Consider the following 22,935-nt stretch of genomic DNA (forward strand, 5'->3'; position numbering starts at 1 on the left):
CCTGAATTGTCCGACAACCCCATCACCCATTTTCGGCTAGTTCTTCCCTCTCCCCTAACCTTCCTTTTCCGTCCAACTTTCCCCATTCCCCTCTCTTTTCGCTGTTTCGGCCAATCCTCTCATCGGAAACCCACAAAAACCTTCTGGCCACTCTCTCACCCTCCCCCTAACCTCCTTTATCAAGCCAACTTGTCCCCATTTCCCTCTCTTTCCGGCAACACTCAAAAATCCCTTGAAATCCTCAAAAACCCTCGAAATCTTCGTCCGACAACCCCAACCTGTCGAAAACCCTTGTAACCGTTGGAAACCCACATTGAACCCCTATAAATCCGAAACCCCACCCATTGAAACCCTTACAGCTACCACCCACTGAAACTGAAAAGGGGTTGGGGGTGAAGGTGAAGAATGAGGTTGGGTGGTCGTGGTTGGTGATTGGGGTGGTCGTGGTTGGTGATTGGGGTGGCTAAGGAAGCAGGGAAGGACAACAGGGTGGTCGGGGGAGGGTGGTAAAGTTGGTTGTGAGGCTGTCAGATTAGATGGAGGTGAGGGGCAGGAAAGAGGGTAAGGGTAAGGGGAAAGGAAAGAGGAATTAAAAATGTTTTTTTTATACAAAAATAAATATTTTTAGACCAATCATAACGTGACTTGTGGACATGTAACTTGTTGTAGAAGGTGGGATGACCTGCTGAACCAGATAAAATAGTGCGACAGTCCGCACCCAATGTTTCGTGCGACGGAGAAGATGACGATAATGATGAAGATAACGATGATGACGATACCGAAGCGAAAGGCAAAGCGAGAAACGAACTCAGGAGCGGTGCTGCGATGGAGGTTGATCAGAAATTGGATCTTTCGGTTGTATGAAGGGGATGAATTCTAGATCTGCTCTTTGTTAAGAAGGAAGATGATGTGGTCCCACTTTGGGGATGATAAACTTGTTGTTAAAGAAGGGAAAATGGAGTTTAATGATTTTCTTGGGGCATTATTGGTGGCCAGCTTTATGGGTATTTGGATTTGGAGGTTTTTCAGAGTACCCCTTCTAATGATTTTATTAGTTTGTTTACATTTATTGCTTGAGTATTGGTTGCATCTTGGAAATGGTGATGTGACACGTATCAACCATTAATAAAAACTTATCAGCCAAACAAAAGAAACATATCAGCAAATAAGAGAAATATATCAGTCAACAAAAGGTACTTATCAGCCAATTAAAGGAACATATTAGCCAACAAATAAACCATATCAGCCAACTAAAGAATGAAACCAGCAAACAAAAGTATTAGGTAAGCCAACAAAATAAACATATCAGCTAACAAAATGAAACATATAAGCCAACAATCAAAATATACATATCATCCAACAAAATAAAGATATCAGCCAACTAAAAAAACATATCAGCCAATTGATGTCTGATAGCAACCAAATATCAAAAAATAAAAAATAAAGTATATCCACCAACAACAGCAATATATTAGCCAATACAAAAATCATATCAGCCAACAAATAAAACATATCAACCAACAAGTGAAATATATCAATCAACTCAGCCGCACACATATATGCATGCGACAGTCCACACCCAATATCTTCTCAAAATAAAAAGGTATATAAATATGAGATTAATCAACTATGAAAGGTGAGATTAGTAAACTAATATTGGCGAAATGTTGGATTATAAAAATCAAATTTTTCTTCTTGACAAAATCATAAACTTTGTAAAGAGGACAAAAGATTCAAAGACAAAGACACTCAAATCTGCCAAATGCCAACGCATCTTCCAAATATCACCCATTTCTAAAAAGTACGATGCTACTAGTGACTTACTGACTTTAATAGCCACTTTTAGTTGTTATGGAGTAGATAAATAGATTGAATTGCCTACTACATCGTTCTCTGTTTCCCTCAAACTCATTCAAAATGGTTCAAGGGGTTAGCACCAACAAATCAGTCCGATTTTCTTCTGGTAAGCTTTCAATCTTTTTTTCAATTATCTTTTTGATATGTGCTTTGATAAGTTGGAGTTGTACAATAAAGGTCGAATGTACATGATTGGTAAAAACGGGGGTAATTATAAGATTATTTTAAAATAAGTATATTGTCTAGTTTAAGTTTGTTGTTCTTCTAATATGGATATATGAACCGAAAATATTGAGGAGGATTCTTCTTTTGTTCTCTCCTTATTGTCTTGCTTGTGTGACTGTGTGTGTCAAAACTTATCTAAACTAATCTGAACTTATTTTGGTTGAACAATCTAGCTTACTAGGAAATTCATTAATTCATATCTTAAACGTGTATGGTGTGTGAACAAGTGCAATTTCTACTAGATGGAACATGTATATTATGTTCCTAGGTAATTAGGTGTACCAAAGCTATTTGTTTTGGAAATTCTCAATGGTGATCCCCCAAGTTTTGTTACATACCAATTATGACATCCATTTTTTATATTATACAAAATGACCCTAATTATGAAATTTATCTCATTTACGACATTAATAAGTGTTATTTAGTTAAAAAAAAAAAACTAACTATGATTAGCTTTTGAAAAATAAAAACCTAAAAAGAAAAACCACCATCCTAGCCACCACCTCCACCCTCATCCCCACAAAACGTAGCCAGGTCAGCACCACCTCCACCCTCACCGGAGCCACCAAACCCCTCATCTGAAACACCGACCTCCCACCAAACCGCCGAACCATCGCCTCCACCCTTACCACCGCCTAGACCCGAACCCTAACATCACAAATTTCTCTCCTTTGACCTTCGATTCTCGCTGTGGGGTTGGTTTTGGTCGAGGAGGGGTGATGGGTTTAGGGTTTGAGGTTTGAGGTTTTGATTCTAGGCGAGGATCGGAGAGAGATTGGTGAAGGAGAAGGCAGAGAAGAAAGAGAAAGGTGGTCGGGAATCTGAGTTCGGCGATTTAGAGTTGGTGACGTGGGAAGGAGGAGAGTGAGTGAGGGTCGTGAGTGGGGATTTGGGAATCTAATTGGCGATGGTCGAAGTAGAGCTGGCGCAGCGTCACTAGCGGTCGGGGAAGGAGCCTGAGTAGCATCGCCGACGGTCGGAGAAACCTAGGGTAGCGTCGCCAGAAAGGATGGTGGTGGCTGGAAGGTGGGGTGGCTCGTTTTTGGTGGTTAGGGTTAATTTTAAAAAAAAAATTAAATACAAATCTAACCAGTTAATATTTAATGAAATAAGGTTATGAGTGAGATGAAATTTTTAACTAAGGTCATTTCGTATAATAAAAAAACAAAGGGAGATCACCATTGGTGCGTAGCAAAAGTTGGGGCTTACCGTTGAGAATTTCCCTTATCTTTTTCCTAATACTTTGTTCATTCATGGCTAGTTTTTTATTATTTTGGATATTCAAATGAGCAAATGAGTAAGAAAATGAATTTTTCTAGGTTGTACAACTTTGAGTGTACCTGGAAACATCTAAGAATTCATACTTTAGAAGGGAGGGTGAATTGCATAGCTCACTTGATACTCTGGGAAAATGGTGAGACAGAGGTACTAACTATTATTTTATGACAAACCGTCTTTGTATGTTTTTCAGGTTTGATTTTTGTGTTGGTGTTTGTGGGTTTCTTGGCATGGGCTTATCAGGCCATTCGCCCTCCTCCACCGAAAATCTGTGGATCTCCCGGAGGCCCTCCGATAACAGCTCCAAGAATCAAGCTAAGAGATGGAAGGCATTTGGCCTACAAAGAATACGGTGTCCCTAGAGATGAAGCAAAGCATAAGTTCATATTTGTCCATGGATTTGATTCCTGCAGACATCATGCTGCAGTTGCCACAGAACTCTCTCCTGTATGTACTTTATCACAGTCCTTTTTTCCTTAATTGTTGTAGCAACATTATTAACTTCTTGTAAATTACACATTATTTATGATTTTATGCATATGTTATGCTTCTTCAGGATCTATTTGAGAGTTTAAGCATATACATAGTGTCATTTGACAGACCGGGGTATGGAGAGAGCGATCCACACCCAAAAAGAACAGTAAAAAGCACTATTTTTGATATTGAAGAGCTTGCAGATCAACTGAATCTTGGACCGAAGTTTTATGTCATTGGCTACTCCATGGGTGGACAGTTAATCTGGGGCTGCCTAAAATATATTCCACACAGGTATAATTTTGTCGAGTTTGTTGTTCAGGACCTAGGCCGAGGTTCTTATATATTTGTGTTGTTAGTCTGATATCTAATACTTTTACTAACAGGCTAGCAGGAGCAACATTTTTATCGCCCGTTTTCCAATTTTGGTGGACTAGCTTACCTGCTAACATCACTAAAGAGCTCTCAGGCAGAGCAAGTATATGGGATGTGCTGTCAGGAACTGTGCCATACTATCTTCCTTGGCTAACATATTGGTGGCAGACTCAAAAGATTTTCCCAACTTCAAGTGTTATCGCTCACAGCGATCATCTCTTTTCTGTACAAGACCGAGAACTCATTTCTAAATTCGAGAGGAAGGACTACAAGGTACAGTACAGTTCTTACTCCTACAACTCTGATATGACTTGATTATGTGCACCTACAATATGTCAATATACAGTTATAACGATAATGATATAGATGTGATATACTGCATAGTGCATTGGTGAATATACCTGTGAGATTTTGAAATTTCTCTGTTTATAGTTTCATATGTAAATCTCTCTGTATTAGACTAAATAAGAGAAAATATCATGGGAAAAATATATCTATATAGGCTATATTAGCTTTTTATTGTACCAGATTTAGTTAGTATTGCGCTAAATTGTGCAAAGTCTATTATTTCATAGCATTCCATTGATTTTTCCCTACTACATATCTAATCTGTTATCTTATGCCTAACAGGATCAAGTAAGACAGCAAGGGGAATACGAATCCATCCACCAAGACATGAACGTAGCGTTTGGAAAATGGGAATTTGATCCAATGGAGCTTGCAAATCCATTTCCTAACGGCGAGGGTAAGGTTCATCTATGGCAAGGTGATGATGACAGACTCGTGCCTGTTGTGATGCAGCGTTACACAGCTCAAAGACTTCCTTGGATTAACTATCATGAGATACCAGGTGCTGGACATTTGTTCCCATTTGCACCTGGAATGAATGATGCTATTATTAAAGCCCAATTATCTGTTGAAAACTAGCAGCTTTTGTCTAATAAACGTGTATGTTTAACACTTGTACCAAATTTGTATTAGCTGAATCAACATTCAATAAGTTGATTTAAGTTGTGATAGAAAATACAGGGGATATAATTGAGTAATGTTCCTAATTTTCAGCTGCCAATTAACAAAGCTAATGTTGTACTACTATAGTCACATTTACCAGATCAAAAAAGTTTGGAAGATTTCACTGAAAATCTTTGAGACTAGCAGCTAACACACAACTAACCCAGACCAAGTAAGCCCTGACTGACCTACTAACCCCTGACTGATCTAGTAACCCTGACGTAACTCCTGACCGACCTAGTAACCCGACCGACCAAGTAACCCTGATCTAACCGACCAAGTAACTCCTAATTCAATTAGTATACGCAAAAATGTATACTCCATGTATGTTTTTGTCATCACTGCCTCAACAATATCCAATCAAACAAAATCTTATTACTACGATCTACTCCTATTCAATTCATTTTTAGTCATAATTGATTCATTGATAAGCTATAAACCAACATTTCAACCTCAAATCAGCTAATCTAATTCAAAAAAATGCACCAAAACACAAAAATCAGCTAAAAAAAACTAAATAATTAAATCAAAACCAAACAAATAGTTAGATCTCACATGCAAATTAACACATCAATCAAATCAAGTAATTGTTGCCAGTATTTATTGCAAGGACGTGAACTGGTTCTTTGGCCATTTTAGTGCGAACAACACCACCGAATCGCCGCAATACCACCGAATCGCCGCAACACCACCGAACCGCCGCAACACCATTAACCACCACTCCACCTTCGCCACAATACCACCGAACCGCTGCAACAGACCACCATCAACCACCACTCCACCTTCGCACCACCGCAGCGGCTCTGATTGCAACAATTTAAGTTAGGGTTTGGAATTGAGAAGGAGGATTTGGAGGAGAGAGAAGGAGTTGCAAAGGAGAACAAAGTGAGGAGTGAGAAAATGATGATGATGATTGGAGAAGTGTAGATTAGTCTCTCTCTTAAGGAAGATGAAGAAGAATGGAGGTTTTTCCTCCATTGTTGAAAGGTAAGAGAGAGAAAGTGAGGAAATAGTGGAAAAATAAAATATATATATATATATTGGGTCAAAATTTATTGAGAACCACCTCTTTTGTGAGAACACTCCTAATATATGAGAACAAATCTAAGCTTTAGGATCAAACGATATCAACGGCTCTAATAAATCTAAACTTTTCATCCATATACTTGCTGCTACTCAGATTAACAGAGTGAAGAAACTACAAGCTTCAATTTCAATGAGATTCAAGGATTTCGAACACAATTCCGTTCGATTTTTTTTCAGATTTCAGCAGCAATAAGAATCAACAAGCTTCATAGATTATACAAATAAATAATCAACAAAAGTTATGTTAGTTTTTTCCGAGTATAATTTTCTTAATTTTTGTCAGTATTTTCGAATTTACGCAGTATTGTTGTTTATCATTATCTTGTTTGTGTTGACAGAATCCTTTTACTTAGTTGATTAATTTTTGTTATGAATTCTGTAATTGTGTTGCAATTAAAACTTGGTTTAAAATGGGTTATTGGTGCATTTTTATGATACTTATGAATATCCTAATAGTGCATACAAGGTGTTTGATAAAATGCTTGTTAGAGATCTTGTGACTTGGTACTCTATTATCAATGAGTTTGTTTTGAATGAGTTCGTAGGTAATACTTCGGATACTTTTGATGCGGAAAATGAACTGCCCTTTGAAAGAAGCTTTCAGACTATTCCATCATGAGCTTACTAGCACTATTGGAGCCTGAAATATTGAATTGCATCTTCTATTTTATTGCTACAATGAGCATCAAATGTGTGGCTTTACGAATCGGAGGTGAAGTTTGTATACAACACTGTAGCCCATTGGAGTTCATTAGTATAATTGTGATTTTACCTATTAGTTACATTTTTTCTAGGAAAAGAGGTGCTTGAGAGTGTATGAGTGATCAAAGAAGTTTTATTTTACCTCTCACATGATAGCATGACATCACTTTTGTTTGGAGGGTTGAATGGAGGAAATTGGCTGGTTTGGGTAGCTATTATGGGATCGTGATTGGTGGTAATTTGTTACAGGATGCTATTGGTATGCTGCAATGTGTGGCGTGGCTGTGAGGACTGTAGCAGCAGCTTAGTGTTAGCTGGGAACGATGGCTGCAAATTACTGGTAGCAGGGCATGGTTGGTGGCCCAGATATTAGGATGTGTGGCCTGTTGTGGTGTTATTGCTGTTGTTGTGCGTGTGATTGGGTAAGGTGAGGGTGGAGTTGTGGTGTAAGGTGACGGTGGAATTGTGGTGTAAGATAAGAACTTTGGTCAAATGATCAAACTAATTCTTGGTTGTCTATACAAATAAACAAAAGCAAGGAATAAATTGGTGCATAATATTTGTCTTATTATTTAGCCCTCAAGTATTACAAGATTTTCTTATAAGAGATGATGCATAATATTTTTCTTATTTGGCTTGTGTATGATGTCAAATGAGCAAAGAATAATTTGCTCATTTTTTCAAATAAGTAGGCAATTATTTGCTCATTTATCAAATGAGCACATAATTCTTTGCTCATTTATCAGACGGGCAAACAAATCTTTGCTCATTTATCAGACGGGCAAACAAATCTTTGCTCATTTATCAAATGAGCAAACAATTCTTTGTTGATTTATCAAATGAACTGATTAAAAATTTATAACATAGAAAATGATTTAAAACATATGATAAAACCTATTAGCTCAATTGGTAGAGCACTATGCAAATGCATAGGGGATGTAGGTTCAATTCCTACATAGGTTATCTTTATAAACAAAATAGATTAAATAAAAAAAATCAAATTCGTACTAAATTTATGAGCAAAAACTGGTTTGAAATGATTTATAACTATATAAGCTTTGTTACAATTAAACTCTCATACAAACTTGTGTCTCCACTTTACATAAATGAACCTACGTGGGATTCAAACCCACATCTTTTGTGTATTTGCACAATGCTCTACTCTTGATCTAGTAGGCTAACGTATTTAAAACATTCAAACACACTCACAAATGAGCATTAATTTGACAAAATGAGCAAGAATCATTTGCTCATTTGACAAATGAGCATTAAATAGTTTGCTCATTGGACAAAGGAGTATTGAATTTTTTTGCTCATTTGACAAATTATTTGCTCATTTTTGACAAATTAGTAAAGAATAAATCAGCAAATGAGCAAACATTTGTTTAATTATTCATTAAATCAGCAAGCTGGAAAAATACTGGAGTTACTAAATTACAATTTCTTTTGTACTTATACTCACATAAAGCTGGAAAAATCGAATTCCAGGTCCAGTTGAGGCAACTTCTTCAACGCTAGATGTGGCCATTGTAGACAATGCCTGGATCCAATAATCACACGTGTAAATCAAAGAATGAATTTGATACTTAAGGTCAGAAAGAGAGGAAAAATAGGAAGGGAAAGAAATGTGAGTCAAAACCATAATTGTGCCAGCAGCAGATGCTGCCCTCGTTGTTGCAAATTCTCCTGCAAGAAAATGATCACTTCAAAAAAGGAGGTTTTTCCAGTTTCTCAATTCAGCATAGAGTAAGCTTAGACAAAGAAATTAAACACTCCACTATTCAGGAGGAAATTGAGAAAATGAATGTCATAGTAGAAACAATAATAGCATGGTGAGGATGACCCGGAGAGTGTCAGATATATGCACCTTATGCAGGTACATGCCACATTATATACTTTAAAAGCAGGAACTAATATAAAATGTGGCTCATGAGACAGCGAGACTAGAGTATTGACGAGTGTAAGACTGTGAATACTATTACTTAAAGTATCATCTTCAAAATCATATTCATATATGATAGAGCATCTAGTTTAGAGCATTTGATTCAAAGCATTGATCCAATACTGCTTTTAAATTAAAATAAAATATCAAGTTGATTGAGCTTTTTAATATTCAGATCATAAATCAGTGTATTACTAAAGCCTACAGGCTACAGGACAGCAGGTGTCTGTTGGCCTTGTGTTAATTTTGACCAGCTATCCTGAAACAGTAGCAGTTTCAATACCAAATTGGATATTGAGGATACTTTTAGAATGACTTGCATTAGTTTTTTGCATATGAGCATCAATAAACCAAAACACAGATTCACATATCAAAGTAGAATACTTGAACGTTCAGATGAACATCAAGGACTTGAATTTTACCTTCGGGGTAAGCCATTTTTTGCATAGCTGAAGGAGCAATCATGATGGCATGGGAATCTTGAAACCCAAGACAGTTGTCGTAATGTCTATATGACTTACATCAATGAGGATGCGGGGCTGGAACCTGAATTTCATTGGGAGTAATCGATAAGTAAATTGCAATAGTCAGCCAACGATATATCCTATACGGTTGTTTAACAAAAATGATTTGCTAATGATTATAATCAATTATTTTCAAACCACAAATCAATTATTTTCTTTACTCAAATTATAACTGCCAGAAAAATTGATAAACTATCTTCCAATTAAACAAAATCCCAGATCTTAATTGTTTTCAAACCACAAAAGAATACAACTATTCTCAACAACCCCCAATTTGAACTATATACACACTTCAGAAGTTCAAATCATCTACACAGCAAGATTAAGCAACAAAACTATAGCCTCAATCAATTTCTTGCAATTATACTCAGATTTAGAGCTCTGAAATATTCACATTCAGATCCAACACCAGAAAACAAAAACACAAAAACAAAAATGAAAGAAAACTGAAGAAAAAAAAATTCAATGAGGTATTTCGTCGAATACCTTGTAAACAATCACAATTCTCAGCTTCTTTCCGTACAACATCAAGAACATAATCAATCAATCACCCACATCACAAAAAGATTCAAACAACCAAATTCAATAAAATCAAATTAATAAAATTGAAAAACAAAGATAAAAAGAAAACCTCTAGAATTCTTCAACAGTAGAGAAAGTATAAATGGGTCGAATAAAGCTACCCCAAGCAGCTTGTTTCGATTTAGCAGTAAGATTATCGAACCAAAAAGTCCAAGCATTCTCAAGAGGATGAGTTGTTGCGATTGATTAACTAGGTTTTTCGGCGTTTGAGTTGTCGTCGATAATCTCGCCTTCCTCCAAATCATCATCGTCTTTTCTCTGGTCTTCAATCTCAGTTGCCGCGATTGATTTCTCAAGCTCTTCTACTGCCATAGTATTGCTTCTCTCTCTAAAATCTTTCAAATTTGTTGGGATTTTCGATTTTCTGAGGAAGGATGAACTTGAACGAGGAGAGAGAAAATTGTGCGTGAAAAAGGAAGGAGGAGAGAGAAAAAAACGCATTTGACTGGGACTAATTGTGGTCGTTGGATGTAATTGATCCAACGGTTATAATGAGTCCTCACATATAAAAGGGTTCTCACATAAGGGATGTGGTCTCATATATATATATATATATATATATATATAGGGAGTGGATTACGTGAAAACAAGCCTTAAGCTGAAATCTAAAAACAGGTAATCTAGACCATTGGATTTCATCTAATGGAATAGATTAGATCTGGTGTATTTATGACAATCCATTATCTCTCCTTTATTTTTGCTCTAATTTTCTCTCTCCTCCATCTCCCTCCTTCTCTCTCCTTCCCAAATCAAAATCAATGCTGAAAATCATCAAATTACAGAGGAATTTGGTTCAATCTTCATCGATTTCGTCGTTATCTTAAAAAAAGTGAGTTTTTCGTTTATGATTTTTTGTTTAATTTGGTATATTCTATGATTTTTTAGGGAAATCAAACAGATACGATTGTGATTTCGATTGAATTACAAAAATCCTAGAATATATAGCGTTGATTACGAAATTAGAGGTGTTAGAACTGTGAGATTGTTGATGATTGTGCTTTTTCTTGCTTAATCGAGTTTCATATGAGCGTAAATATGTTAAGATTCAACTTAATTTCTTCTTATGGCATTTTTGAGCTTAATTTGTATATATATATTTTTTTTTCATAATTTGAGTAGATTTCATATTTTCAATTTTCGATTTTATTTGGCAATTTTATCAAAAAAAATTTCTTCTGCGATTTTGTTCGATTTCTTGTGCGATTTTCATGTTTTGTTCATTAATTTTGTTCGATTTCAGTGCGACTTTTGCTCATCAATTTTTTCGACTTTGTTTTCATCAGTTTTGTTTGACTTTGCGATTTCCTATTCGATTTTGTTCAATTTTGTTCGATTTCCTGTTTGATTTTGCTTGATTTTTGTTCATTTTCATTTGTGATTTTTTTTCAATTTCCTGTTCTAAATTTTCCTTTTCAATATTTTGCTTACAGTTACCTTTTCTGCTTTCTTTAATCATCACGTGGCTAAATTGTTGATTGTTGGGGGTTGAATTGCTGATGTCGGAGTCAGGCTTTGGTGGCGAATGGGTGGCTGTTGTGTGGGCGTCCGATAGAGATGCGGCTGCTGATGTTGCGGCTGGACTGCTGTGGTAGTTATTGCGATAGCTGGTCATGTGAATTGGCGAAGGTTAATTGTGGATTTGGTGGGTGCGAGGTGGATGAACTACATGGCTGGCTAGGCGAATTAAGGTACGTAGCTGGTGATTATTGTGGGAATGCGTAGCTACTTGTGTAATTATTGGGTTGCGTGGGTTGTGCTGAAGTAGGAGAATGGCGTGGATACTTGCAGGTTGCAGCAGGGGAGTTACAAGGTTGTTATTGCTGCTTGTTGATGTTGTGTAGGTTAGCTGATGGTGGGGTGAAGGTTTAGGCTGCTTAGGGGCAGGAACAAAGGAATGTTACCTGTACTTGTAACTTCACTATTGAACCGAAGAACATCAAGAATACCCATATTGCCATTTAATAGTTTTCATCAAATTTGTGAGCTGCATTAATTTGGTGTATTTTGTACTTCAGACTGCTTGTTGCAAGGAGTATTTGAAGGCGATTCTTACTAGTTGTCTATGGATCTGGAAGATATAAGCACTACTTTGATGTTATTAGTGTGGTTCTCTATGCTTTGATGCTTTTAGTCTCAAATGTGGTACTAACTATATCTATTGTAGTTAGCGGTTCCTATTGAAGCAGTGGGAGCAATGTGGGCAGGCTAAAATAGTAGTGACGTGCAAAAATCAGAAATAGTTACCCTATTTTTGTATATAGTGACTTCTATAAGAATATGATCAAAATTGATATAGTTACCCTATTTTTGTATATAGTGACCTTAATGTAAATGTTGTAAAAATTTATATAATTACCTTAAGTTTAGATATGGTGACCTCTATGTAACTAATGTCAAATTGATATAATTACCTTATTTTTGTATATAGTGACCTTTGTGTAAATGTTGTTAAATTGATATAATTACCTTTATTTTATATATAGTAACCTTAATGAAATGTTGTCAAATCAATATAATTACCTTATTTTTGTATATAGTTACCTTTATGTAATGTTACCAAAATCTATATACCTTATCCTATGGGTTGTTCACACCATCAGATTATCTAGTGAACATTCAATGGCTAAGATTGCTTGTTTTTAGTTTTCACCATAAGCTCTGTTTTCAGCGGAACCTCCCCATATATATATATATATATATATATATATATATATATATATATATATATATATATATATATATGGTTGGCCAGTGGGTGGTTATTGATCGAGCGGGTCGATGTGAGTCATTAGCAGGGCGGGTCGGTTGCGGGTCATGATGAATATTTAGTGGGTCAGGGACAATGCGGGTCAGGGTCGAGATAAAAGTGAAACGGGCCATTAACAGGCCTTTACCCACATACTTCCATTTAGTTGCTCATGTAAACTGGAAACAAAAATGGCAATGCATCCAAGAAATAACGCCTAAAGTTAACTTACATTTCAATAGAATTTCATAGTACCTTTTTTTGGGGCAAGAGAATTTTTTTTTTTTGGCAAGATAATTTCTTGTAACAAAAATGGCAATGCATCCAATAGAATTGAAGTAAGCTTCATGACACCTTTCCACCACATTATTTTCCCTAAAGAAAGGTAACCAATGGCGGCCAAACTTAGCAGCTTCCATGAAAGCAAACAGAGTAACTTATATTTCAGATTACATTTTGATATCCATAAAGTTCGGATCACATTTTCAGAAGCAAAAACCAATGTATTGTAAGTAAATAAACATTTTGAAATCCACAAGTCTAGTCTGCAAACTCCATTTTTTTTTTCAGTCTTCAAAGATCAGATTTACAAATGAAGTTTTGTCCAGCCCAAAAACTACCATGATACTTCAGCCTCTTAGCTTCTTTGATCAGGGTATGATATAATTCTCCTGTCAAGTGGGATACAAAAAATGAGCATATTTAATTCAAACAGAACAAAGAAACCAAAGTGAAGTAAAGCTCACCTTTAAAATGGTGATGCACCATCCATGTACCTTTAAAATACACATTAGAAGTAGGATAATTCACCGCCGAAAACATACAAGTAACCTCATAAAAAAACTCCAAAAAATTGTGAGTCACGCTTACTTTTTCTCACTCATCCTCTAAAGGAATATATGATTAAAATGAAGCATGACTAGATCTCAAGTGAAGAAAAACATCTTTGAAGTAAAGAGAAGTGCAAATCATTTTATACGTGGAATTCCAACGAACATGCATATCAAGGTTCAATTTCCTTTTTACATCAAGGTGAAATATCTTCTCCACACAATCATAGAATTCTTCACTTCTACGAGAAGATTTGATGATCAACTTTGTAAATGAACGAATTTTATCCAAAATTCCACTAATACAAGTCAATCCTTTTTGCACAATAAGATTAATAATATGGGCACAACACCGCACATGAAACAATGTCTCACCACAACTTAACCCTCCTCTAGGAGCAAGACGTCTCTTCAAACAAGATATCATTGCATCATTATAAGTTGCATTATCAACGGTGATAGAGAGTATCCTATCATCTAATTTCCATTGGCAAAGAAACATACAAATCTCATTAGCAATACTTACCCAATCATATGGAGGAGCCAAGGCCCTAAACCTAAGTTTTTTTTACAGAGTTTCCAAGAATCATCAACAAAGTAAGAAGTGACACAAATGAAATGGTGTCTAGTATGATTTGATTTCCAATTATCGGTTGTTAAACAAATTCTACCCGAAACATTAGACAACAAATCTTTCAATTTATCCCTCTCCAATACATAAGCCTTCAATAAATCTCTCTTTGTGGTTGCACGACCAAATGGTATAAACTTATGGGTAGCTCTTTTTATCATTATCCTAAATCCTTGTTCTTCAACCATAGTGAATGAATGACCTCCCTCAACAATGAAATTAAGAATCTCTTTTCGAAGTTCATTCATGTCAAAAACAAAATTTTCTTCATCACTATCTTCCTCAAATGTAAGTCCTAGAGGCCTATTTGCACACCTCTCTAAATGACGCTTCAAATGAGATGTACTACTATCACGATGTGCAGATAAAATAGAATTACAATGTACACATGTAGCAATTTTCTCACCTTGAACATTCTTCCCTTCAATAAGCTCTCTCCAAACTTTAGACCTCTTCTTTCTCTTTCGTTGCGGAGTGATGTATTCATTATATCCATCATTACGTGTCGTAGAAGTAGTAGTAGTATCATCATCCATATTAAGGAACACACTGCACAATTGCAAGCTTAGAAAGATTACCAACAGTTAATGGGATTTAATTAACAATTGCAAAAACTCATGTCAACTAAAAATTCAGAATATCAATTATAATTGGTTAAGCAGAATATCTTCAAGAAAAGGTGTTAGCTTCAATTTAACATTATATTGTTAGCTTCATTTTAACATTATTTACATGCTATGTAAGTCTGATTCTTTTCTTCTTTGTTCGTATTCATTTTCCATTTCAATTTTTTATTTATTTATTTCTTCTTCAATTTTGTTGGTTTATACAATTGGAAATTCTTATCATTTTTATTATAATTGGTTAAGCAGAACAACACTCAGCCTACAACAATACAAACCCACAACAAGACATCACCGATCAAACAATTTCGATTTAGCAATTATAGTATTAACCTAAAATTTCGAATCATATAGCAAAATAATCGAAATTAACTAACCTCAAAGGAAAAATAAAGAAGGTCGCCTAAATTGTGAAGCTTGAAAGCTCGAAATCGCAATAATTTGTAAATCAATTGAAGAACTTAGAGTTTATTTAGAAGATCGAAAAGAGGGGAGAGAAATTGGAGGTTCTGATTTTTTCTTGGGTCATTCTAATCTTCTAACTTTTTTTTTTTTTTTTAATTAGGTTTTTCTTTTTGGCCCTTTATTTTTCTTTGATATTAATGGCTGTGAATAAAAGTCCATTATTGACCCTATATCTTAAACCCCTTTAGTGACCCTGTCCACTAAAATATTAAAGGGTCAAAACTCTTTAAATTTTGGCCCGACCCTATTATCAATGGGAAGCTATGTCCATTAACCACCCATGCTGGCCACATATATATGAAAGTTTGTGCTTTTCTCTAAGGGCGAAGGGAGTAATAGAAATAAGTGAATAATATGATTTTAAAAAAATCTAAACAAATTGCTATCATATTAAATGTACGAGTAAAGGATTGATATTTTGGAATATCAAATTAAATAAATTTTATGATATTTTATATGATAATACAATACTCATATATTTTTTAGGAAAAATTGACAAAATAATCCCAACTTTTGCCGATTCGTTCAAAATAATTTTAATTTTGGATTATTTTTAAATAATCCGAACTTTGGGGGTATTCGCTCCAAACTTTGGTGGGTATTCTCTTTAAACGATCCCAACCGGTCACCGCACCTGTTATATCAGGTTACGGGGACACGTGGCACCACATGTTTGGTTGATTTTTTTTAAAGAGGACCAACCACCGACAACCCTCAATACCGCCGGCGTTAACTGCTTTTGGAGCCCCCAACCACCACCGCTGACCTTCCGTCAAGCCGGTGTCGGCGCTTCCTTCCTGCTTCCCCCTAAATTACCTAACCTTAACCGCAAATAAACCCGAAACCATAAAAAAAACCCAGCCCACCACACAAACCCCCCCAAATTGGCGCTCCCCCACCCTCGGAATCCTTGCGCTAGGGTTCCGAGGGTGGGGAAGCACCGGTTTGGGGGGTTTGTGCGGTGGGCTGGGTTTTTTTAAGGGTTTTGGAGGTTCACGTTGGAGGTTTTAAGGGAAGGGCGCCGGAAAAGGTCGCTTGGAAAAGGCGTAGCCGACGGTTGGGGAGGGGATCTGGGCTAGGCCGGTGGGAGGAGGGACGCCGGAGTGCCGGACTTGGGTGGTGGTGGGGTTGTCGTGGGTTGGGGTTGGGTGTTTTTTTTTAATTTATTTTCAGCCATTCACGTGGTGACACGTGTCACTTAAACCCCCCAAACCTCTTTAACAGGTTACCAGTCATTTGGGACCATTTTGAGTGAATACCCTCAAAGTTCGGGTTATTTAAAAATAATCCAAAATTGGGATTATTTTGAGCGAAACGGCGAAAGTTGGGATTATTTTTTCCTATATTTTATACCATAGTGAAAAATCAAAATTGATGAAGATTGACTTTGAAAGCCGAAAAAACAAACAAATTCTTTGAATTGGTTATTGGTAGGTTGGATATTGAGAATTTGAGAGTTAAACTAATCCAATATTATATGTTGATCATCGTTGTTTTGCGTGAGAGGGAGTCGAAGATTCAAGTAGGAAAAAGATTCAATATTGATGAGGAAGAGAGGGAAGTAGCAATAGTAAAGAGAGAGATTTGGGTCATTGTTAAAGAATGAACAACGAAAATAATCAAACAACTAAACAAATCCAAATATTATTGTCATGACATGTCAAATAGTTAAGGAATTCATATCAACTAACAATTTGTGTCCAAGTGGTTTGTTCGACACATATTTAGGTCTATTCACGCATACGAATCAAGCATTATATTCAATTTAGTTAGAACTATTAAATAGGTGTCGGTGTATTGCGGTTAATTTGAGACTAATGATGTAATTGCCAAATAATTGATTATATAATAATCATACGCTAACTACAAGTCTATTAATATTCTCTAGCATCAACCTTAAAAAATTGTTAAGTTTTGTAACTAACAATAGTCAGAAAGACAGACTAACCAAACATTCGCACAAAAGAGTCACCTAACCCTGACACACCTCACAACACACGCACACACATATTGAAAACATAGACAAGACTTAGACTTGTTTTATTTTTCCAAATTCAGCGGCTGAATATAAATAAGTGTGAGCCACTCAAAATAATCTCAACATTCCACCATTTTTGGAGTTGAGATTATCAAATCAAATCAAAGGTAAAAAAGTGGATCCTGTATTGGTCGATAATGGCTGGAGCACCTGTTAACAGAAGGGTTTCTGCTTCTTCTGCTAGGGCCCACACTCGCAAATCCATTCCTAATTCTTCTTCTTCTGGTATTTTTTCTCTCTGTTTTTTTTTTTTTTTTTTTTAAAACTGTTTTTCATTGTATTAATTTCATCATTGTGTTGTTGATAATAAGGGAGTGAATCATGGTTGTTAATAAAATCTTGGTTTATGTAGCCGACCCCATCATTGGGATTAAAGTTTTGATATTGTTGGAATTTTAATTGTTTTGGGTCTTGAAACAATCATCTTGTGAGGTAGATTTATATTGTACTCAAGATTACGAATCCAATAATTTTTATTTGGGACAACTATTTACACACAACATACGTAAGACCATTTTGTTTAACAAGGTTTTGGGATCTGGGTATTTTATTTGATTATTTTTAATTCATATTGATAAACATGTGTTTTTAGGAAAAGGCAAATTGACTCATGTTCTGATGTTGGAGTAGACTGTAAGTAGAGTGAGCGACTGAATACCATAGTGGACAAATTGACTGTCTTTGTTAATGAGATTCTTATTATGTCTCAATGATATGCTGTGAAAATTTCAATTGCGAGGTAGTTTTGTATGTTGGTTTGTTTGTTTGTAGCTCAATTCCATATTCCAAGCTATGTTCAGTGTGAAGATTGAGAGATGTGGGTTTGTACCTTTGTTAATAATGGTTTGTTTTTACATACTTTATGGTAAATTGTTTGAGCTTCATTTGAAATTGTTGTTATAGATCGCGAAACTGCCAACTACAATTCTTGTTTAATGCTGGTTATCTATGATGTGTAATCACTTACCATTTTAGTTGGATTACTATGGGTAGAGCCCCAATCTTGAGTATGAAGTGTGTGTGATTTCAAATGTAAGAGTAAAAATTGATAAGAATCCCATAATTTTCCATCTTATATACCCACATAATGAACTTGATAAAGATTTAAAACATATAATCAAGTATGACTTCCAAAATTATTAAATTTAATTACCTTTGACACAATAGAAGTCTATAAAATTCAAAACCAAAGTAATGACATATTATCACAATTTGCTGACATATTTACTACAGTATATATTTGAGGATTTGACAAGGTATGAAAATTTTCAGGGTTGCTTAAGAAACTTCTTCTGGTCAGCGTTGTTGGGCTGTTGGCTTGGGGTTATCAAGCTACTCGTCCACCTCCTCCCAAAATTTGTGGAACTCCAGATGGCCCTCCTGTTACAGCACCAAGAATTAGATTAAATGATGGAAGGCATTTGGCCTACAAAGAACATGGTGTGCCAAAAGATAAAGCACAGCATAAATTTGTCTATATTCATGGTTTTGACTCCTGTCGGAATCATGCTGTAGTTGCCAACTTTCTTTCTCCGGTATACTATAAGAGCTTCACTTTGCTTACCATTTATATTTTGCTGTATATAGATGCAGAATTGTATTAATCCGACTTGTTTTTGTTTATTTTTCTAGGAAACAGTTGAAAGTTTAGGAACATATATTGTGGCAATTGACAGACCAGGATATGGAGAAAGTGATCCAAATCCAAACTGGACAGTAAAGAGTATTGCATTGGATGTAGAAGAGCTTGCTGATAAGTTGGAACTTGGAGACAAGTTTTATGTGATTGGATTTTCTATGGGTGGGCAAGCAGTGTGGAGCTGCCTCAAGTATATTCCAAATAGGTACTGTTATTGCCTATTTTTGGTTTTTGATTATGAAGTAATGTTTGTTAATATCGGCTATTTAATTTGAAATACGAGTATTTCAATTGTTACATAATTTTTTTTGGTGGGATTATTTTTATGATGATAGGCTAGCAGGAGCAACATTAATAGCTCCCGTTGTCAACTACTGGTGGTCTGGTTTGCCTGCTAATCTTTCTGCTGAGGCCTTCAACAAACAGCTTCAACGAGATAGATGGGCATTGCGTGTTTCACACTATGCACCATGGCTATCTTATTGGTGGAATACACAAAAATTATTTCCTATTTTGAGTGTGATTGATCATCTTCCAGAAATCTTCTCACGTCAAGACAAAAAACTTGTTGCACAATTTGCAGGAATGGAAGATTCGGTATGGCTCTTCAATTCAGGGAAAATCTTTGATTTAATATTTTGTGTGTTTGTGTTTTATACTTTTATGAGAAAGCTGACAATTTAATTATCACTATTTTAAGGGAAACAAAATTAACTAACAGGATCAAGCTTCAGATTTTATGATTATGAACTTATGCTAGACTAATAATGCTCATGTTCTGTTAATGTTTTGAGATAGTTATGATTTTATGATTATGAACTTATGCTATACTAATAATGTTCCTTTTTGGAGTAGAAAGCCGATCCATGACTGCTTCAATAGGTTTATTCTCGTGCATTAAGTGTCATCTTGATTTCTGACAAGGAAAAGTTTGGAACTCTGAATTATAAACTTTTGGATAATCTCAAGAAAGATATGAATGTATAATATGGTCCTGATAGTTTATGGTGAACATATTTTTGAAAGAAATTAAAAAGCATGCAGTCTGTTAATAGGGCTCATATGTCAGCTAGTAGCATTTGATACCCTTCAATTATTTCATTCAATCAATCATTCTATTGTTACTCCTCTGGTTCCTAACTGTTTTCATTATTGTTTTAATGGCCGGTTATCAGTCTCCCGTAAGACAGCAAGGAGAATATCAATCCATCCACCGAGACTTGGCTGTGGGGTTCGGCAAATGGGAATTTGACCCTACTGAACTGACAAATCCATTCCCTAACAATGAGGGGAGTGTTCACCTCTGGCAAGGAGATGAAGATATACTCGTGCCTGTCACGTTGCAGCGTTATATAGTTGAAAAGCTCCCTTGGATTCATTACCATGAAATTCCGGGTGCTGGACACATGTTCCCTTACGCCAAAGGCATGAGTGATACCATTATTAAGACACAACTTTCTGTTGAGAATTAGCACAGTTGACACAGATACACCATATACTGCAGGTGAGCTATTTAACCTGATACACCATTATAGTTTTCCATAGCTATTTATGTACCGGCTTTGTTTTAATTTAACCATTGTAATCGTTAATGGCGGTGCAAGGGATGTAGTCCATACTAGAGACCTAAACATAAATCATAAAACTCAATATTTTTTTTCTAAACAGTCCTAGATTTATCATTTTGCTTCTTTTTCATTGTTTATTTTGTACGTTGTGGTTGTTACTTGTTAGGTATATATGTCTTGTAGTACTCTTTATAATACATGGTCTCACCCATGATGAAAATAATATCTTGATTTTGGAGTGATACTTCACTTTATTGAGATTTGATTGCTTACCTCTTTATTTTGTTAGGCTTGTACAATTATTGATCAACTTTTGCACCCTCTGTTTTTAGCTTATGTCAGATAAGTAATGCACATTGTCATTATGAGACCATTTATTTTGAGAAGGTACATGGCTAAAATATCAAACACGTGTACAGATATTTGGTTCAATTAATTTTATCTAATATTACATTATACTTGTATGAACTTAATTTATATTTTTTGAACACATATATTTTGAACTTATTTTTCATTGTACCAGAATTTATATATGAGCATGTCAAAAATTATTTTATCTGAAATTATCTATTCTTTTGTGACTGAAAAAACGAGGAAAAATTAAAATCAAACCTGCATTTGTACATTTGCATAAATTTAAATTAGGTTATCCAAGAGTTCAAGATTTGATAGCGGATCTTGAATACCACCCTCAATACTTTAACCAACTAGATAAACCCTCAATACTTTAACCAATTAAGCTAAATCATACACGGATATTTCATGTAGTACATGTATATGAAAATTTTGAGACTTTTGGAATCCTCACAGTTAACTTTGCAAAAAACATTTGCTTCCTTATATTGTTATACAAGTACTAGTTTTGACCCCTTGCAATGTCAGATTCATAATAATAAAATTTATTAAAAATGATAGTCAATTAAAATGAAATTAAATTACTTATGTAACACTTTCTCTTTTTTTTTGAAAATTTGAATTTATTTAATGTTACTCTTAGAATTCTTTTTTTTAATAGAGTTTTTTTTTAAATAATAAATACTTCCTCCGTTTCTTATTAATTGACGCGTTTTATTTTGACGCGCATATTTAGAAAGAAAAGATAGAGAAATGCAAAATACCCTCTAATGGTCTCATTCACTTCCGGACATTACCCCACCTCCTAAGTTCTTGATCTTATTGCAGACGTGCTAAAATACCAAAAAAAGACCCCATTCTCTCTCCTCTTAAATTGAAGAACATCCATTAAACTTCACATATTGAATAGACAAAAATAAAATCTGAAAAAAAATACCACGTTTAAATCAATACATTTAATCTATGAACTCTAAAAACATCAACAAATCCAAGATTTCAATTGTTAATTTAAAGACCTATTTACAGAGGAGAGGGAAAAGGAGATTATAGAAAAGTTCAAGGCTTAACAATGGTGACATCTTTATTCAAGTAACTTTTTATCTCAAATTTTTCCAATTAATATGAGATTGTAACTTTTTTGTCACTGATTTTTTGCCCATTAATCTTCATAACGGGCAACTTCAATAATGGATGGCGAAGGTGAAGATCGAAATTGAAGATAAATATGTATAAGTAAGTGAAAATTGTTTTACATTTATTTGTAGTTTGAGGGCGAAGATGTCAGGAAGATGACTAGCACTAAGTAGTTCATCAATTAATAACGGTGATTGATAATTTTGGAAAAGAAAAAAAAAAAAGTTTTTTCTAAGCTATGCCCCCGTGGTTATTGAGTTTCTAAGGTGTGTCCATGCTTTTTCAAAATTACAAGAACCTCCAACTTAAGGTGTTTATTCAACCGTACCCTATAACGTTAATCCAACGTTAATAGTTGTGTTAATGGTTTATTACCACACTTTGGAGAGAAATTTCACGCCCAAATTAGGTTAGAGTTATATAAGTAGGTTAACATTTAGCATTTTTTCCAAATTTTCTCATCTATTTTTTCTTCTTTCTTCTAAAAGCAACCATTGATATGTCAAGCTCTCAGTGTATTTGTTATTCTTTTTTCTCATCCGCTTCTTATTACTTCCTATTTATTTACAACTGTTAACGTCGAGTTCACGGCAGAGGATATGGTTGATTAAACAACTTAAGTTGGAGAGCATAACTTGTAATTTTGAAAAAGCATGGACACACCTTAGAAACTCAATAACCTTGAGGGCATAGCTTAGAAAAACCCAAAAAAAAATGAACCCGAATCTAGAGGAGAGAGAGATTGAAGGTCTGCCAAAAGAGAGAGGGGGTATGGAGGAGAAAGGAAAGAAAGTGGGGTCTTTTTTGGAGGAGAAAGAGTGTGGGTAAAATTGTCATTTAACAATACAAAA

The 22,935-nt window shown here is 35.2% G+C and overlaps 1 protein-coding gene and 2 long non-coding RNA genes across 4 annotated transcripts; 2 read left to right on the top strand and 1 right to left on the bottom strand.

Annotated features, from left to right (window-relative positions):
- The first annotated feature begins 1,751 nt into the window (after window positions 1–1,751).
- Window positions 1,752–20,854, top strand: LOC110729352. 2 transcript variants are annotated; one of them, XM_021909096.1, is made up of 9 exons: window positions 1,752–1,963; window positions 3,554–3,807; window positions 3,917–4,128; window positions 4,221–4,482; window positions 4,840–5,059; window positions 18,761–18,924; window positions 19,022–19,233; window positions 19,364–19,625; window positions 20,204–20,854. In XM_021909096.1, exons 1-9 carry the CDS (start codon window positions 1,918–1,920, stop codon window positions 20,498–20,500), a joined length of 1,929 nt encoding a protein of 642 aa, XP_021764788.1. In that variant the 5' UTR covers window positions 1,752–1,917; the 3' UTR covers window positions 20,501–20,854. The 2 variants fall into 2 exon arrangements, with proteins under 2 accessions (XP_021764788.1, XP_021764779.1); XM_021909087.1 differs by lacking the exons at window positions 1,752–1,963; window positions 3,554–3,807; window positions 3,917–4,128; window positions 4,221–4,482; window positions 4,840–5,059 and adding an exon at window positions 17,281–17,614 and having other exon boundaries at window positions 18,662–18,924.
- On the top strand, window positions 10,724–12,121 carry LOC110729368. Its single transcript, XR_002512892.1, has 2 exons — window positions 10,724–10,885; window positions 11,487–12,121. It is a non-coding gene; the product is annotated as an uncharacterized LOC110729368 (long non-coding RNA).
- LOC110729373 lies at window positions 13,196–15,570 on the bottom strand. The gene is made up of 3 exons (XR_002512906.1): window positions 15,264–15,570; window positions 14,670–14,812; window positions 13,196–13,473 (listed from the first exon to the last, which is right to left on the bottom strand). It is a non-coding gene; the product is annotated as an uncharacterized LOC110729373 (long non-coding RNA).
- Window positions 20,855–22,935: the final 2,081 nt, after the last annotated feature.

This window comes from Chenopodium quinoa, unplaced genomic scaffold (genome assembly GCF_001683475.1).
Source record: "Chenopodium quinoa cultivar QQ74 unplaced genomic scaffold, ASM168347v1, whole genome shotgun sequence".
Classification (NCBI taxonomy): Eukaryota; Viridiplantae; Streptophyta; class Magnoliopsida; order Caryophyllales; family Amaranthaceae; genus Chenopodium; species Chenopodium quinoa.